Genomic DNA, 19143 nt, shown 5'->3' with positions numbered 1-19143 from the left:
GCTATAGCTCTGCCTTTCAGGGAAGAAAGTCAGAGATAGGGGAGAATTTCACAGGATCTTCCAGTGGGTTCCCATCAAGAGCAGAATGCTCTGGACCAGGGGTGTCAAATGAGGGCTGGATCTGACATAAATGAGACCTTGTTGGGCCAGGCCATGCATGTCGTGAAATGCAATGCAAGGTAGTGAAGTAAACTTTATAAAGGATACAATTAAAGATTTTTTTAAACTTAAAACATGCTTGAAACATTAGCACTCTTCCAATATTTTGTTTATTTAACAGTCTCCGATAACTGAAAATTCTTGCTCTGAGGAGCCTCAGCCAATAGAAGGAAGGGAGGCTTGGTTCAGTAGCTCTGCTGTGTGATTGAGAGAGCCTGGCAAAGCAAGCTCTCCCTCCTCACTTCCTCCCCAAGGGAGGAGCCTCAGCCAATGGAGAAAATAAAGGCTTTGCTCCATCGCTCCTGCGTGATTGAGCAAGCCTGGCAAAGCAAGCTGTTATGCAGAAGGAAGCAAGAGAGAGGCAGAAAGAAGACAGCCAGTTGCTTAAGGGCCTGATAGGACCCCTCCAAGGGCCTAATTCGGCCTCAGGCTGCGTGTTTGGCACCCCTGTTCTGGACAAAGCTGTCTTTGTCAGTGGGAGCAGGAAGTTCTAGGCAAAGGTATCATTGTCACTGGAGGTGGGAGGAGCATGGATTGGGTACCGGCAATGCCTGCATCAGCTTCTTCCTCACCCCCTTCCGCGTTGCAGGTGATCATCGCCCTCTCGAGCCACCTGAGCGCCGTGGAGTCGGAGAAGCAGAAGCTGCGGGCCCAGGTGCGGCGCCTGGTGCAGGAGAACCAGTGGCTGCGGGATGAGCTGGCCGGCACCCAGCAGAAGCTGCAGCGCAGCGAGCAGGCTGTGGCCCAGCTGGAGGAGGAGAAGAAGCACCTGGAGTTCATGAACCAGATCAAGAAGTTCGATGAGGATGTCTCCCCCTCAGTAAGCGCTTGCTCCCCTCTCCTCTCCTGAGAGCCAGTTTGGTGTAGCGGTGAAGTGCGCGGACTCTTACCTGGGAGAACTAGGTTTGATTCCCTGCTCCTCCACTTGCAGCTGCTGGAATGGCCTTGGGTCAGCCATAGCTCTGGCAGAGCTGTCCTTGAAATGGCAGCTGCTGTAAGAGCTCTCTCAGCGCCACACACCTCACAGGGTGTCTGTTGTGGGGGAGGAAGGGAAAGGAGATTGTGTGAGCCGCTCTGAGACTCTTCGGAGTGGAGGGTGGGATATAAATCCAATATCTTCATCTACCTCACAGGGTGTCTGTTGTGGAGGTGGGGAAGGTAAAGGAGATTGTGACCGCTCTGAGATTCAGAGTATTGTTTGGACAGTAAGAGTGTTATGCACAAGACGGTCTTTTGTCTGTACCATTGAGATATTTACAAGAGGATATGTTTTGGAAAAGACTGAATACATATTGAATACAATGGTATATATATTTTTTCTACATGGGGTGAGAGGGCTTTCTTTTGTAGCAGGAACTCCTTTGCATATTAGGCCACACACCCCGGTGTAGCCAATCCTCCAAGAGCTTACTGTAGGCCCTCTACGAAGAGCCCTGTAAGCTCCTGGAGGATTGGTTACATCAGGGGGTGTGGCCTAACAGGGATGGAATTCTAGCAGGAGCTCCTTTGCATAGTAGGCCACACACCCCGGTGTAGCCAATCCTCCAGGAGCTTACAGTAGGCCCTGTACTAAGAGCCCTGTAAGCACCTGGAGGATTGGCTACATCAGGGGGTGTGGCCTAACAGGGATAGAATATCTAGCAGGAGTTCCTTTGCCTATTAGGCCACACACCCCTGGTGTAGCCAAGCCTCCTGCAGCTTACAGTAGGCCCTGTGCTATGAGCCCTGTAAGCTCCTGGAGGATTGGCTACATCAGTGGGGTGTGGCCTAATATGCAAAGGAGCTCCTGCTACAAAAAAAAAAGCCCCGCTTACATGCATTTCAGTATGAACTACTGCTCTTCAGGAGGCCTTTCAAGACACCTGGAGAGGCCTCAAGAGCTCATGCTAGCCTTAGCCTGGACGCTGAGCAGGGTCAGGCTCAAACAGTACTTGGATGAGAGACCCCCAGGCAATGGCAAACTACCTCTGAGCCTGACCTGGGTGACTCAGGCTAGGCTGATCTTGTCAAATCTCGAGAGCAAAGCAGGGTTTTGAGAACCAGTTTGGTGTAGTGGTTAAGCGTGTGGACTCTTATCTGGGAGAACCGGGCTTGATTCCCCACTCCTCCACTTGCAGCTGCTGGAATGGCCTTGGGTCAGCCATAGCTCTGGCAAGAGTTGTCCTTGAAAGGTCAGCTGCCGTGAGAGCTCTCTCAGCCCCATCCACCTCACAGGGTGGCAGTTGTGGGGGAGGAAGATAAAAGGGAATGTAAGCCGCTCTGAGACTCTGATTCAAAGAGAAGGGTGGTGTATAAATCTGCAGTCTGCTTCAGGGTCAGCCCTGCTTAGCGCTTGGATGGGAGACCCCCGGGAAGTCGAGGGTCATCACGTAGAGACAGGCAATGGCAGCCTATTCGTGCTTGTTGCTTGCCTTGAAAACACCACAAGGGGTCTCCATCAGTGCAATTTGGCAGGATTTTATTATTACCATTTATAACTCCTAATTGCATTTAAGTGCTACTGTGCTTCTTGTTTCCACTTTGCCTTTAAATGCTCTGGATCTCCTCTAAAAAAAATATTTTCACCAGACTTGCAAAGAGCAAGAGGGAGGGGTAGCAATTTTGCCCAGTCCCCTTATTTTATTTTATTGATGTGATTTATAGCCTTCCCATCCCACCAAGGCAAGCTCGGGACAGGTATTGACAAAAGGAAGGAAAGGTCCCCTGTGCAAGCGCCAGTCGTTTCCGACTCTGGGGTGACGTTGCTTTCACAATGTTTTCACGGCAGACTTTTTACGGGGTGGTTTGCCATTGCCTTCCCCAGTCATCTACACTTTCCCCCCAGCAAGCTGGGGACTCATTTTACATACCTTAGAAGGATGGAAGGCTGAGTCAAACAAATATATTAATTCAGGACTTTTTTGGTAGAAAAAGCCCAGCAGGAACTCATTTGCATATTAGGCCACACTCCCTGACACTGAGCCAGCCGGAACTGCGTTCCTGTGTATTTCTGTTAAAAAAAAAATCCCTGCAGTAATTTATTAAAATTCTAAAAGCATCAAACCAAGATGGCTTTTTCCTGCTGGGACTGCCCCATGCTGTACAATTTTAGGCTATCTGGTATTTGCCTTTTCTTATTTTAAAGTGGGTTTTTTCTGATTTTTTTTTTTTTTACAACACAGGCATCCTGTTCTGGCCAATTTTATTGGGACGGCTGCCTCTACATACACGTTGCCCTAAAGCTCAGGAGTCAGGCGCTTTGGGAGAATTGAGCAAAGGAATTAGGAGGGAACGTGTGTAACTTTTCTTTTCCCCTTGCGATGGTGGGCGAGTTCCATTACCAACTACTTCCAGTGGCCACAGTGTGAGGGCTTCCAGTGTCCTGGCCCCACCGGTGGACCTCCTGATGATGCCTGATTTTTTTGGCCACTGTGTGACACAGAGCATTGAACTAGATGGGTCATTGGCTTGATCCAACTTGGCTTCTCTTATGTTCTTAGCCACAGCATGTTGTTGGAACTCTCTGTCTGGGGCAGTGATGCTCTGTATTCTTTGTGCTTAGAGGGGCAACAATGGGGAGCTTCTAGTGCCCTGGCCCCACTGGTAGACCTCCTGATGGCACTTGGCTTTTTTGGCCACCGTGTGACACAGTGTTGGACTGGATGGGCCATTGGCTTGATCCAACATGGCTTCTCTTATGTTCTCTCTGTCCAGGAGGAAAAGAATGGGGAGACGGCGAAGGACTCACTGGACGATCTGTTCCCGAATGATGATGACCAGGGACAAGGTGAGCTGGTGCGGCAGGGGGACATCCTTGAGTGAGCAGTGACGTGTCCAAGTTTGCAGATGACACTGAATTGTTCAGGGTGGTGAGAACCAGAGAGGATTGTGAGGCACTCCAAAGGGATCTGTTGAGGCTGGGTGAGTGGGCGTCAACGTAGCAGATGAGGTTCAGTGTGGCCAAGTGCAAAGTAATGCACATTGGGGCCAAGAATCCCAGCTAAAAATACAAATTGATGGGGTGTGAACTGGCAGAGACTGACCAAGAGAGAGAGATCTTGGGGTCGTGGTAAATAACTCACTGAAAATGTCAAGACAGTGTGCGATTGCAATAAGAAAGACCAACGCCATGCTGGGGATTATTAGGAAGGGAATTGAAAACAAATCAGCCAGTATCATAATGCCCCTGTATAAATGGATGGTGCGGTCTCATTTGGAATACTGTGTGCAATTTTGGTCGCCGCACCTCAAAAAGGATATTATAGCATTGGAAAAAGTGCAGAAAAGGGCAACTAGAATGATTAAACGGTTGGAACACTTTCCCTATGAAGAAAGGTTAAAACGCTTGGGGCTCTTATCTTGGAGAAACGTCGACTGCGGGGTGACATGATAGAGGTTTACAAGATAATGCATGGGATGGAGAAAGTAGAGAAAGAAGTACTTTTCTCCCTTCTCACAATTCAAGAACTCGTGGGCATTCAATGACATTGCTGAGCAGTCAGGTTAAAACAGATAAAAGGAAGTACTTCTTCACCCAAAGGGTGATTAACATGTGGAATTCACTGCCACAGGAGGTGGTGGCGGCTACAAGCATAGCCAGCTTCAAGAGGAGATTAGATAAAAATATGGAGCAGAGGTCCATCAGTGGCTATTAGCCACAGTGTGTATATATATGTGTGTGTGTATGTATTTATATATATATATAATTTTTTTTGGCCACAGAGTGTTGGACTGGATGGGCCATTGGACTGATCCAACATGGCTTCTCTTATGTTCTTATGTTTTCTTAGCCACAAAGTATAGATGGAATATTCTGTCTGGGCAGTGGTGCTCTGTATTCTTGGTACTTGGGGGGGCAACAGTGGGAGGGCTTCTGGAGTTCTGGCTCTGCTGGTGGACCTCCTGATGGCACCTGGGCTTTGGCCACTGTGTGACACAGAGGGTTGGGGGTGGGGATGGGTCATTGGCCTGATCCAACATGGCTTCACTTACGTTCCTTATGCTGTAAGCCCCTTTGGTGGAAAAGGTGAGGCATAAATGAAGTAAGTTAATAAGTCAGCAATTTCTTTACTAACAGCCAGATAGGTGTGCCTTGAGGAAGCTTGTGAGCATCATATGATCAGCACCCGGCACATGAAACCCAAAATAGATATTTGGTCCTGTGACAATGACTATATTGACCTCCAGCAAGCAGTCACTTGTCCCACATGTGGCTATTAGCCACAGTGTATGTGTGTATATAAAATTTTTTGCCATTGTGTGACACAGAGTGTTGGACTTGATGGGCCGTTGGCCTGATCCAACATGGCTTCTCTTATGTTCTTATGTTCCCCTAATTCTAATAAGGCAGGGGTGGCCAAACTTGCTTAACGTAAGAGCCACATAGAATAAATGCCAGATATTTGAAAGCCACAAAACAGGGAGGGAGGGAGATAGGATAGATGGATGGATACATACATACATATGGGGGGAGTGGGGAGGGAGAGGTAGAAAGAAAGCAACTTTAAATGCATTCTCCAAGCTGCCAATGAGTTGGCTTGGAGAAGTGATTTAAAGAGACAAATGCCTTCTCCAAGTTGGCCAATGGGGGGGAGGGGGTGTGGCTTCAAGAGCCACACAGTATGTGTGAAAGAGCCACCTATGGCTCCTGAGCCACAGTTTGGCCACCCCTGTTCTAAAGGCACATCTCTTTCCTTGTACAAGTCTTAATTTCCACCACAATCCGCAGTAGCGAGTTCTGCAGGGTGTGGTTCTGTGCTACGTCGAGGGATGCTCCGTTTTGGCTTCTCCTGGTATAACCTTGATAATCCTGGGGGAGCATTTCAAGGGGTTGTCATAGGGGGCTCTGAGCTTTCCAGCTGACTTCGTCATTTTCTCTGCAGGGCAGAACCATGGCAGCGGGGATGCAGCAGCCCAGCATGGCGGTTACGAGATCCCCGCGCGCCTGCGGACGCTGCACAACCTGGTGATCCAGTATGCCTCCCAAGGGCGCTACGAAGTGGCCGTACCCCTCTGCAAGCAGGCCTTGGAGGACCTTGAGAAAACCTCCGGCCATGACCACCCCGATGTGGCTACCATGCTGAACATCCTTGCCTTGGTGTACAGGTAGGGCGGGTGACTCAGACCCACAGCTGCATATAGACCCCTTTCTTGCAAGGTTATACACACGAAGCTGCCTTACGCTGAATCAGACCTTTGGTCCATCTAAGTCAGTATCACCTAGTCAGACTAGCAGTGGCTCTCCAGGGTCTCAGGCCTTTCACATGATCTCCCTCCCCGGTGCTGCAATACGGCACCCTTCAGATTACGCCGCGCCAAGGTTGGGCCATACCGGCTTCAATGCGGCTGGCGCACCATCTAATGCTTTGAAGCGTTCGCAGGAGAAGGCTTCTCTCCCCTTCTTCCTGGAACCGGAATCGAGGGGGAGTGAAGCCTTCTCTCGCGTGCACTTCAAAGCATTAGATGGCGCGCGGGCCTCATCAAAGCTGATAGGGCCCAGCCACAGCTCTGCGTGCTCTGACCAACTATGACGGAGCGTGGCGCTGCGTTGTAGCACCAGGAGGAACGGAAGGCAGGCCACGACAGGGGGAGGGGAGGCAGGCAGGCAAACTAGGCGGTTGTCGTGGGCATGGGGGTGGGGAGCCCAGTTTGGCAATCCTTCTTCCCAGTGCCTCAGCCCTGCGCCCGGTCCTTTTCATTGGAGATGCCAGGGATTGAACCTGGGACCTTCTGCATGCCAAGCAGAGGCTCCGCCACTGAGTTCCTCAGTGGAAGAAGCTTCCTTGGGAGGGGGGGCTCGCTCTCTTTGGTGGTTTATAAACAGAGGCTCGATGGCCACCTGACAGCAGTGCTGAGTTTTGTGAATTAGGCAGATCACAAGAGGGAGGGCAGGAAGGGCTGCATCAGGGCTTAGTTCTCGTGGCCCTTTCTTACACGCCCAGGGAAGTGCTGATCGCCACTTCGGGGGTCAGGAAGCAGATTTCTCCAGGCCGATTTGGCCAGGGATCCTGGGGGGCTTTTTGCCATCTTCTGGGCGTGGAGCAGGGGTCACTGGGGATAAATGTGTATGGGGGAGGTATTTGTGAATTTCCAGCATTTTGCAGGGGGTTGGACCTGATGACCCTGTAGGTCCCTTCCAACTCTATGATTCTACGAGCCACCTCTGCTGGTGGAGTGATTTTGCGTACCTGATTGCCTTAAACGTAGTGCATGCAGAAATCTAGCTTTTCAAAGGGGAAGAAGCTTGAGCCTAGCCATCGATTTTAACATAACAAAAAATGCAAGCTAGTGACCAATTTACTAAGTATACAGAAATCAGTCCAGATGTCCAAAACATGTATATTCGAGTCCCAAAGTAATGTGGTGACAAGCCAATCGATTAGGTACTTGTTTCTTTCCAGTCTTCATCAGACCTAGGACCACTAACAAAAGAAAATATTATACAAAAATATCGGAAGGACATTCAGACACCACCAACTTTCTTCCAGTGAAAAAATATATCATACTTACATATTGATTCAATTATATAGATTTTTTACACAATTTTCAAAAAAGAGGGACGCGGAATGTCTCCAGCATCAATTTCACCTCGGCTACAGCTCAATATGTGGCTTCTTGCGCACCCTAATAGTGCGACTAACATGTTTAAAAAGGCAAACATCTCATTTACAGCTGCCATTACACAAACCTCTTAAGGGTAAAGTAACATATTTCTAATGCAACATGCTAAAAGACACAAACACCACAAACTATATCACAGCGGATACAACATACAAAATATTCCATACAAAAAATGTCAAATTCCATAATTTATACAAAATTATATTATCACACAGGCAAATTATGCACAGCACTCATAATATTATAAAGAAGACCATTCATAAAAAACATGTCAAATCATTAGTCATATTCAGTCCATATGGAGAAATGCAGTTCAACTGGTGTATCCAGTATGCCTCTTTTTGCAGCAGAATCTTGTGCACGTCTTCATTTCTATCTGTTTGTTCATATTTGTATAAGGTGAAAAAAACAAAAATCTTCACAGTCATGATTCTTTTGCATAAAATGGCTGGCCATAGGAGCTTCAATTATATGGTTCCTAAGTCCGCTCCTGTGTTCCAGAATACGTACTCTAAGGGCTCGAGTAGTGCTGCCAACATACCTTAGGCCACACCCACAGATGATCAGATACACAACACAGCAGGTAGCACATGTAGAGTAATGATTTAGAACAAATGGTCTAGTCTTTTCAGCAAAGTAATACTCTTTGACATTCATAGATAAATGACAAATTGCACACCTTTTACAAGCAAAGTGCCCTTTAAGAGTATGCTTGACCGATTGGTATTCTCAAGAATACATTCATAGATAAATGACAAATTGCACACCTGTTACAAGCAAAGTGCCCTTTAAGAGTATGCTTGACCGATTGGTATTCTCGAGAATACATTCATAGATAAATGACAAATTGCACACCTTTTACAAGCAAAGTGCCCTTTAAGAGTATGCTTGACCGATTGGTATTCTCGAGAATACATTCATAGATAAATGACAAATTGCACACCTGTTACAAGCAAAGTGCCCTTTAAGAGTATGCTTGACCGATTGGTATTCTCGAAATTTTTTTCCCTGACGGTGGGGGGAGAATAACCTGTCCTCCTGCTTCCCAGGGACCAGAACAAGTACAAGGAGGCTGCTCACCTTCTCAACGATGCCTTGGCTATCCGGGAGAAGACCTTGGGGAAGGACCATCCTGCCGTAAGCTCCGTGCTGAATCCCAGCTCTGCTTTGGTGTAGTGTCGGTTTGGTGTAGTGGTTAAGTGTGCAGACTCTTAGCTGGCAGAACCAGGTTTGATTCCCCAACTTCTCCACTTGCAGCTGCTGGAATGGCCTCGGGTCAGCCATAGCTCTTGCAGAGCTGTCATTGAAAGGAACACCCCACCTACCTCACAGGGTGTTTGTTGTGGGCAGTGTTTCCTCTAAGCTGAGTTAGCATGAGCTAGCGCTCAGATTTTTAGCTTTCAACTCACACATTTTTGTCTTAGCTCAGGAAGGATGGCCCCAGAGCACGCTAATCTATGCAGTAGCTCACAGCTTTAATGCCAGTAGCTCACAAAGTAAAATTTCTGCTCACAAGACTCTGCAGCTTAGAGAGAACATTGGTTGTGGAGGAGGAAGATAAAGGATTGTAGGCCACTCTGTGACTGAGATTCAGAGTGGAGGGTGGGGTATAAATCCAGTATCATCATCATCTTCTTTCTCCTTTCTTAGAACAATTAGAGCAAATAGCACAGTTCAGGCAGAATTGTTTTGGCTTCTTCTTTTGCTCATTCTAATGATATGCACTGCCACGGAAAGGATGAGGGTGGGGTGGGGAAGCATCCCTTTGATAGTCAGCAAGATTGGAATCCAGTAGACCTTAAAGACTAACTGAATTTCCGGGGTATAAGCTTTTGAGAGTCAAAGATCTCTTAGTGTCTGATGAAGGGAGGTTTGACTCCTGCAAATTCATAACCTGAAAATCTTACATAATGTAATAACATCAGAAGAGCCCTGCTGGATCAGAGCAGTGGTCCATCTAGTCCAGCATCCTGTCACACACGGTGGCCTCAACCAGTTCCTCTGAAGGGCCAACAACAGGGCAGAGAGGCTGAGGCCTTCCTCTGATAAGAATATAAGAAGAGCGCTGCTAGATCAGACCAGTGGTCCAGCTTCCTATCTCACACAGTGGCCTCAACCAGTGCCTCTTGAGGGCCAACAATAGGGCAGAGAGGCCAAGGCCTTCCCCTCAGAAGAACATCAGAAAAGCCCTGCTGGATCAGACCAGTGAGGGTCCATCTAGTCCAGCCTCCTGTCTCACACAGTGGCCAGTGAGTTCCTTTGAAGGGCCAACAACAGGGCAGAGAGGCTGAGGCCTTCCCCTCAGAAGAACATCAGAAGAGCCTTGCTGGATTAGACCAGTGGTCCATCTAGTCCAGCATTCAATCTCACACATTGGCCTCAACCAATTTATCTGAAGGGCCAACAATAGGGCAGAGAACTGATACCTTCCTCTGATAAGAATATAAGAAGAACCCTGCTGGATCAGATCAGTGAGGGTCCATCTAGTCCAGCATCCTGTTTCACAAAGTGGCGTCAACCAGTTCCTCTGAAGGGCAACAACAGGACAGAGAGGCCAAGGCCTTCCCCTCATAAGAACATCAGAAGAAAAGCCCTGCTGGATCAGACCAGTGAGGGTCCATCTAGTCCAGCCTCCTGTCTCACACAGTGGCCTCAATCAGTTCCTCTGGAGGCCCAACAACAGGGCAGAGAGGCCGAGGCCTTCCCCTCATAAGAACATCAGAAGAGCCCTGCTAGATCAGACTAGTGAGGGTCCATCTAGTCCAGCATCCTGCCGCACACAGTGGCCTCAACAAGTTCCTTTGGACAGCCAACAATAGGGCAGAGAGGCCGAGGTGAGGCCTTCCCCTGAGTTTGCCTCCTGGCTTTGGTATTCAGAAGCTTAGTGCCTCTGAATATGGAGTTCCCGTCAGTCACCATGGCTAGTAGCATATCCTCCATGAATCGTATCTAATCCCCTTTTCAAGTGGTTTATTCCTGTAGCCATCCTCTGGCAGCGAATCCCACATTTTATCACTCCCTGTGTAAAGGAGCATTTCCTTTTGTCCGTCTTGTTTGTCTTTAGGGTGCTACTGGTCTCAAATCTAGCGCTTCTTCTCCAGACCAACACGGCTGCCCACCTGAAACTGTGATTGACCGGTTTTGTTCGGCAATGGTTTCCCTTATAGTGGGGGGTTCCTGTTAGGTTACGGAACTCGCAGCCACAAGAGGTGGCAGCAGCTTTTGACTTCGATGACTTTCAGAATAGTCAGCATTTCACATCCAATCCTTTGATTGTAACATAAGAACATAAGAGAAGTCCAACACTCTGTGTCACACAGTGGCCATAAGAACATAAGAGAAGCCATGTTGGATCAGGCCAAGGGCCCATCCAGTCCAACACTCTGTGTCACACAGTGGCCATAAGAACATAAGAGAAGCCATGTTGGATCAGGCCAATGGCCCACCCAGCCCAACACTCTGTGTCACACAGTGGCCATAAGAACATAAGAGAAGCCATGTTGGATCAGGCCAAGGGCCCATCCAGTCCAACACTCTGTGTCACACAGTGGCCATAAGAACATAAGAGAAGCCATGTTGGATCAGGCCAATGGCCCACCCAGCCCAACACTCTGTGTCACACAGTGGCCATAAGAACATAAGAGAAGCCATGTTGGATCAGGCCAATGGCCCATCCAGTCCAACACTCTGTGTCACACAGTGGCCATAAGAACATAAGAGAAGCCATGTTGGATCAGGCCAATGGCCCATCCAGTCCAACACTCTGTGTCACACAGTGGCCAAAAAAATTATATCCTCTGCTCCATATTTTTATCTAACCCCCTCTTGAAGCTGTGTGTGTATATATATATATATTTGGCCGCTGTGTGACACAGAATGTTGGACTGGATGGGCCATTGGCCTGATCTAACATGGCTTCTCTTATGTTCTTATGGCTATGGTTGTAGCCGCCGCCACCTCCTGTGGCAGTGAATTCCACATGTTAATCACCCTTTGGGTGAAGAGCGCTGCGAGATCAAACCACTGGTCCAGCTTCCTATCTTCCATATCTTGTAAGCTTGGTTGTTGAGTTGGCAGCGTCTCTTCCATGTTAAGCAGACAAACCATACAGCGAGAGGCAGCCCCATAATTACACCTTTTCCATGGTTCTGCAAGCTAAATGGGACCTCCAGCTTCAAAGGCAGTATACCACTGAGTGCCAGGTGCTGTGGGACAAAACAACAAAGGAGGGCTCTTTCCTTCAAGCCCTGCTCGTAAGCTTCTCAGAAGCATCTGCCTTGAGCATTTTTGTGAATAGCAATCCAGGCTCAATAAACCTTTGATCTTGTCCAGCCGGTCGCTTCTTAGGTGGTGGTCAGGAAGGAAGATGCGCTGAGTAAGGCCCTACTCCTTTGAGTGGGAAGGTGGCTCGTCCGTGCCATCCCTTATTTTGGAGTGTAACGAAACTATAGGATCTTAGCGTACAGCTGTGTAAATAAAAAACCGCTAAGAGACACCATAAATTTTAAACAACCCGACAGTGTAATGTAGAGGTCAGTGGTGTTCTGACCAAGCTTGCACACAGAGCTTCAAAATAAACAAGAGCATGTAGCAAAAACACATTCACAGAAGGCAGTTCAAAAACAGTCTTTCCAATCACAAAGGAGTAACGGTATTCTAGTATTTAGTTCATAGAACTAAAGGAAGCTCTTCCAAAGACGTTTGTTCTAGATATCAAGATGTTTCATCCGTCTTTCTTCCGTTTGGAGGCTTATTTATCACTGGAACCCAATCTTTACAATACATTCATAGAAGACCAGCAAGGCTCAGAACATGTCTGTTAGATTTCCAGGTTCTCAAAACTGGAACTTCTGTGAATGTCTTTTTGCTACATGCTCTTGTTTATTTTGAAGTTCTGTGTGCAAGCTTTGTCAGAACACCACTGACCTCTACATTACACTGTCTGGTTGTTTAAAATTTATGGTGTCTCTTAGTGGGTTTTTATTTACACATCCCTTATTTGGGGGCCTGAATCGGAACTCGTTTTCAATCTTTCCACAGCGGTGAGGACTAGAAACTGGTTCTCCGTTTTTGAAAGAAAGGAACCCGAGGTCATTCAGGATTCCTGACTTACCTCCTTTTTTGTTTCTTTCTTTCTTGGAGACGGACTCCCTTGGGGCTTGCTGGACAATAACAGTGTTGACCTCTGAGTTCTCGCAGTATACGGAGAGATTTCCTTTTCCCACCTAGGTGGCTGCCACGCTGAACAATCTGGCCGTGCTGTATGGGAAACGGGGCAAATACAAAGAGGCGGAGCCGCTGTGCAAGAGGGCCCTGGAGATCCGCGAGAAGGTGGGTGGGGAAGCGAGCCGGCTTTGCTCCTGGAGAGAGTTTCCAAGGGGGGGAGGGGAGGGTGTTTCCTTTGCCTCGCGGGGTGGGGGTGGAAGATTCTTAGTGGAGGGGAGCTGGCCTGTGGGCTACAAGCAGGGCTTTTTTTGTAGCAGAAACTCATTCTGAGTGAGAGCCAGTTTGGTGCAGTGGTTAAGTGTGCGGACTCTTATCTGGGAGAACCAAGTTTGATTCCCCACTCCTCCACTTGCACCTGCTGGAATGGCCTTGGGTCAGCCATAGCTCTGGCAGAGGTTGTCCTTGAAAGGGCAGCTGCTATGAGAGCTCTCTCAGCCCCACCTACCTCACAGGGTGTCTGTTGTGGGGGAGGAAGGGAAAGGAGATTGTGAGCCGCTGTGAGATTCAGAGTGAAGGGCGGGATATAAATCCAATATCATCTTCTTCTTCTTCTTCATTTGCATGTTAGGCCACACCCCTCTTGTGTAGCCAGTCCTCCCAGGAGCTTACAGGGCTCTTTTTACAGGACCTCCTGTAAGCTCTTGGAGGATTGGCTACATCAGGGGATGTGTGGCCTAATAGGCTAAGGAGTTCCTGCTACAAAAAAAGTCCTGATTACAAGGGTTCAATGCTGCTCAAATGAAAAAAAGGGGGAACACAGTAGGGAAAAGCCTGAGAGATAACTCCAGAGAAACTGTGTTCAATATTGCTACAAAATCATGCGAAGAATATTTATACAATATCAGCTACGCATCACAAACCAATAGCAAATATCAAAAGACTCAGATATAAACAATATCCTTGAAATGTGGCAGAAAATCTTCCTGCAGGTATTTTGCTGGTAATATTCCCAAATAGGTATAATCTGATGTATAGAAGCCTCCTGAGATGTACCCATGAAGTTATGTGAGAGAATGTGGGGTAGCAATGGGAATGAGGAAGGTTCACTGCACATGAAACGTAGCGTAACCAAAAGACCTGCCGGCGGGGAGGAGTTTGCTGCACAGGAAACCCAGTGTGACTAAGAGATGCGTGTTGTGGGAATGGGGGAAGGTTCACTGCACAGGAAACGCAATGTGACCAAAAGACGCATACTGCAGGAGAGAAGGAGTTTACTGCACAGGAAACCCAGACTAATTTTGCACTCACCTTACGCCACTCTCATGTTCATCTTCTCAGCGCAGCTTCCTTCCGATTTCCCACTATCTGCCTCGGGGCTGCTGCAAGTTTTCGAGCAGCAAGCAGAAACTTTTTTTGCGGTTTCCGTTTGCTGCGCAAAAACGCCGATCCTTGCTGCAGCCCCAGCGCAGATAGTGGGAAATCGGAAGTTAGCTGCGCTGAGAAGACGAACGTGAGAGCAGCGTAAAGTCAGTGCGAAATCGGTCCCAGTGTGACCGAGAGACTCGTGCTTTACTGCCCCTTGCTTAACTGTGTTGATAAAATGATTTGTGAGTGATGACTCTGTGTGTGTGTGTGTGTAGGGGGTATGTTTCCATGACTGGCTCGATCTGTTCCTCATCCCCTGCCAGGTGCTAGGGAAGTACCACCCAGATGTCGCCAAGCAGCTGAACAACTTGGCACTCCTGTGCCAGAACCAGGGCAAATACGAAGAGGTTCAGTACTATTACCGGCGTGCCCTGGAGATCTACGAATCCCGCCTCGGCCCCGACGATCCCAACGTGGCCAAGACAAAGAATAACCTGGTGAGCGAGCGGGGGAAGCTGGGGCCGAATCGGTCCTGCCATGACTCAGAGGGAAGTCTTAGTCCCTAGAAGCTCCAGGTGAAGGGATCTCTGGCAGTGAGGTGGATGCACACCTGCCTGAGTCTCTGTGAGAGCCGCTGTTGGTTAAGTACACAGGGCTGAGCTAGATGGAACAAGGCGCATGGCAGCTTTCTTGGAAGTCCTCCAGCAGCAAGTCTGGTTTGGACAGCAGCAGCTTCAGAGACAACAATAGAAGAAAAAGAAGAGATTGGATTTATACCCCGCCCTCAGGGGTGGAATTCTAGCAGGAGCTCCTTTGCATATTAGGCCACACACCCCTGATGTAGCCAATCCTCCAGGAGCTTACAAAAAAGAGCCTTGGAAGCTCTTGGAGGATTGGCTACATCAGGGGTGTGTGGCCTAAAATGCAAAGGAGCTCCTGCTAGAATTCCACCCCTTCCCACCCTTCATTATCCGAAGGAGTCTCACAGCAGCTTAGAATCTCCTTTCCTTTCCCACAACAGACACTTCTTCAGCCAAAGGATGATTAGCACATGGAATTCACCGCCACAGGAGATGGTGGTGGCTGCAAGACATCTTCAAGAGGGGATTGGCTAAACATCTGGTCCATCAGTAGCCATTAGCCACAGCATATTGTTGGAACTCTCTGTCTGGGGCAGTGATGCTCTGTATTTTTGTGCTAGGTATTCTAATGTCCTGGCCCCACTGGTGGACCTCCTGATACCACGGGGGGTTTTTTGGCCACTGCGTGACAGAGTGTTGGACTGGATGGGCCATTGGCCTGATCCAACATGGCTTCTCTTATGTTCTTATGACACCCTGTGAGGTAGGTGGAGCTGAGAGAGCTCTGACAGAAACTGCTCTTGAGAGGAACAGCTCTGCGAGAACTTGTGATTGACTCAAGGTCACATCAGTAAGTGCATGTGGAGGAGTGGGGAATCAAACCTGGTTCTGCCAGATTAGAGTCCACACACGTAACCATTACACCAAACTAGCTGTGGAAAGGAGTGACTTCTGGGACACATTCTCTGGCTTTCCAAAGCTGCCCAGGATCCTCCATGTTGCAGTTTGGTCGAGCAAACCAGACATGACGCTGCATCGACATGTTCCCCTCTGTGGGCCTGCACTGCTTGCAGAGTGGTGTGCTTCAGCTGGAGAGTGTAACCCTGAAACGACCTCTGCCTCCTGACTCCTCTCCTTGTGTCTGTCCTTCCAGGCCTCCTGCTACCTCAAACAAGGGAAATACAAAGATGCCGAGACCCTCTACAAGGAGATCCTGACCCGAGCGCACGAGAGAGAATTTGGATCCGTCAACGGTGAGCAGAAACCTATAGTGGGCCGCTCGTCGGTTTTGGTTTTTTTCCTATTCATGCTCTACCAGCAGTCTAAACGAGGACAACCCCAAGCCCCTCCTACTCCCAGATCACGCCCACTGCAGGGATGGTTAATTTCAGAGAAGAGTCTAGACCAGGGCTGTCAAATGTCTGGCCCACAGGCCCCACCCGTCCCACCCAGAGCTTTGATCAGGTCCCTGTCGATTTTCTCCCCCCTTTCTGTCTTCACCTTTTGAAGCTCCCAGGCTGCCGATGACGTTCCCAGTTCCCTTCTGCCTTGTCTTTGCTGGCTTCAGCTGAAAGCTCCTGTGCAAAACTGCAAAGAAAATACGGAGTGGATTTTCCATTAAGGTCTCTGCACCCAGATAGAAGGCAGGAGCAAACCACCTCTGCTCATCTGTTGCCTTGAAAACCCCGTGAAGGGTTTTCAGGGTTGGTCTGCAACTTCATGGCGCAATTATTATTATTATAATGCTCTCCTGCTCCTTTCCCAGACTCACAATTTGAAGCCACTGTGGGGGGCGGGGGGGAAAGAGGCGAAGAAGTTAAAAATGAAAAGTCAACTCGCACATACACAAATAAGAAGAACCCGGCAAACATTACAAAATAAAGGAAACACTGCATTTCACCACCAATAACACATTGCTGCCCACCTGCAATTTTAACTTACACCCCGGACATCAGATCCCCAGCCTCTTCCTCTCTTGCCAGCAGAGTCGAATTAGGCCCAGGGTTGACAAAGGAAACTTCTTGCGAATGATGTGCCCTGATGAGAGGTTGAATATCTCTGGAAATCTTGCCAGCAGACGGAGGGAGTTGGGAGCGGGGCATGGCAGCTGGCGGGGCCGACCGTTGGCAACCTGGGACGCAGTTGCTGCCATTCCTCTTGGCACACGGCCCCCGCAACACTTGAAGCAGTGCCAGGTCTCTTGCAGTGCAGCTCCTCTCCTTGCCACCCTCCCCGCCCCCCCCGTGGAGGGCTGAGAATTCCCTTGTATGACCCAGCCATTGCACAGACCCTTGGCTAGTCCTGGCTGTGTGCGCTGGCCTAGAGCCAGCCTGGCCTGACCTTCTCTTGAACAGGACACTTGGAAAGCCTCGGGGCGATAAAATTCCTTTAGCTGCTTGCCACGGAAAATGAATCACAGGGCCGTGCCCTCGAAACCGCCCCTCTGAGGTTTTGGTTCCTTGTTTACTCATATATGCAAATGTGGCGTGTATATATGCATATAAATACATACAGGGCTTTTTTTGAGCAGGAACGCAGTTTCAGCTGGCTTGGCACCAGGAGGTGTGGCTTAGTATGCAAATAAGTTCCTGCAGGGCTTTTTCTACAACAAGAGTGAATTCAGAGGGTGTGGCCTAATATGCAAATGTGTTCCTGCTGGGCTTTTTCTACTAAAAAAGCCCTCCATACACATATGAACATATGAAGCTGCCTTATACTGAATCAGACCCTCGGTCCATCAAAGTCAGTATTGTCTTCTCAGACTGGCAGCGGCTCTCCAGCTGAGGTTTTTCACACCTATTTGCCTGGACCCTTTTTAGTTGGAGATGCCGGGGATTGAACCTGGGACCTTCTGCTTCCCAAGAAGATGCTCTACCACTGAGCCACCGTCCCTCCCCTATATACGCATATATACCAGGGGTAGCCAAACTGTGGTTCAGGAGCCACCTGTGGCTCTTTCACAAATAGTGTGTGGCTCTCGGAAGTCCCACCCTGTCGACTGGCTAGGAGAAAGCATTTGTTTCTTTAAATTGCTTCTCCAAGCCTAGACTGTGGCTTGCAGAATGCTGCTTTTAAAGTTAAAGTCACTTTCTTTCCACATTTCCTTCCTTCCTTCCTTCCTTCCTTCCTTCCTTCCTTCCTTCCTTCCTTCCTTCCTTCCTTCCTTCCTTCCTTCCTTCCTTCCTCCCTTCCTTCCCTCCCTCCCCTTCCTTCCCTCCCTCCCCTTCCTTCCCTCCCTCCCCTTCCTTCCCTCCCTCCCCTTCCTTCCTCCCTTCCCTTCCTTCCTTCCTTTCCTTCCTTCCTTCCTTCCTTCCTTCCTTCCTTCCTTCCTTCCTTCCTTCCTTCCTTCCTTCCTTCCTTCCTTCCTTCCTTCCTTCCTTCCTTCCTTCCTTCCTTCCTTCCTTCCTTCCCTCCCTCCCTCCCTCCCTCCCTCCCTCCCTCCCTCCCTCCCTCCTTCCCTCCCTCCTCTCAAACATCTGATGAGCATGTCTTGCAGCTCTTACGTTAAGCGAGTTTGGCCACCCCCCGATATATATGCACACACACGTATGTGGGTGTGGTTAAGTAACAGCTGACCTAAGGCTGGCCTGGAGGGTTTTCATGGCAAGAGATACTGAGAAGTAGATTGCCATTTCCTGTCATCTGACCCTGCGGGATCTAATGCAGGGCCTGTGAGGCCAAGATGTTCCACCAGGTGTTGGGTTGAAGACAGCGACAGTCTCCACCTGTCTTGTGCCTCCTGCTCCCTCCCCACGAGGCAGTGACATAATCAGTACTTTGACAGCACCCCAACAGGTCGTTGATTGTATTTTTATCGTTTTTATATATATGGTGGTCCCTACTGATGTACACCGCCCTGAGCCCCGCCCTGCAGGGGAGGCCCATTTGAAAATGTAATCAAATAAATAAAAATAAATATCTCCACGTCAGGAGCCTGGTATCCCTTTGTGGCCTCCCATCCACACACCGGCCAGGGCTGACCCTGTGTAGCTTCTGAGATCTGACGAGATCAGGCTAGCCTGGCCCATCTAGGTTCAGAGGGATAGAGAGTGTGCATTTTTTAAAAAATCTGGCTTCTTTGTGATTGACTGGCTCCCTTTCCCAAGCGGGTTTGTACCGTGTTTCAAAGAAAGTCTAGACTCTTCTCTGAAATGAATTGTTACGTATTGAGTTCTGTAGGGTATGTATTGTCTGAGCTTAAGGCAGGCACCCTGCCGATCCTGGTTCTGCTGCTGGTCCAGGATCCTTGCATTTGGCACTTCCTGGTGAAATG

At 48.9% G+C, this 19143-nt stretch overlaps 1 protein-coding gene across 1 annotated transcript in view; it reads left to right on the top strand.

Moving 5' to 3' along the window:
- The window catches only part of KLC2 (kinesin light chain 2), a 49239-nt gene that overhangs the window by 10647 nt on the left and 19449 nt on the right, over positions 1 to 19143 (top strand). Inside the window, exons 3-9 of the mRNA XM_060255138.1 lie at positions 749 to 979; positions 3853 to 3925; positions 6021 to 6243; positions 8808 to 8895; positions 12988 to 13089; positions 14613 to 14786; positions 16024 to 16123. Of these exons, the coding sequence (XP_060111121.1) occupies positions 749 to 979; positions 3853 to 3925; positions 6021 to 6243; positions 8808 to 8895; positions 12988 to 13089; positions 14613 to 14786; positions 16024 to 16123 (991 nt within the window). The remainder of the gene's footprint in view (positions 1 to 748; positions 980 to 3852; positions 3926 to 6020; positions 6244 to 8807; positions 8896 to 12987; positions 13090 to 14612; positions 14787 to 16023; positions 16124 to 19143) is intronic.

This window comes from Heteronotia binoei, chromosome 1, assembly GCF_032191835.1.
Source record: "Heteronotia binoei isolate CCM8104 ecotype False Entrance Well chromosome 1, APGP_CSIRO_Hbin_v1, whole genome shotgun sequence".
Taxonomy (NCBI): Eukaryota; Metazoa; Chordata; class Lepidosauria; order Squamata; family Gekkonidae; genus Heteronotia; species Heteronotia binoei.
The sequence above is the reverse complement of the archived record's forward strand: the minus strand, read 5'-3'. Positions and strand labels throughout refer to the sequence as shown.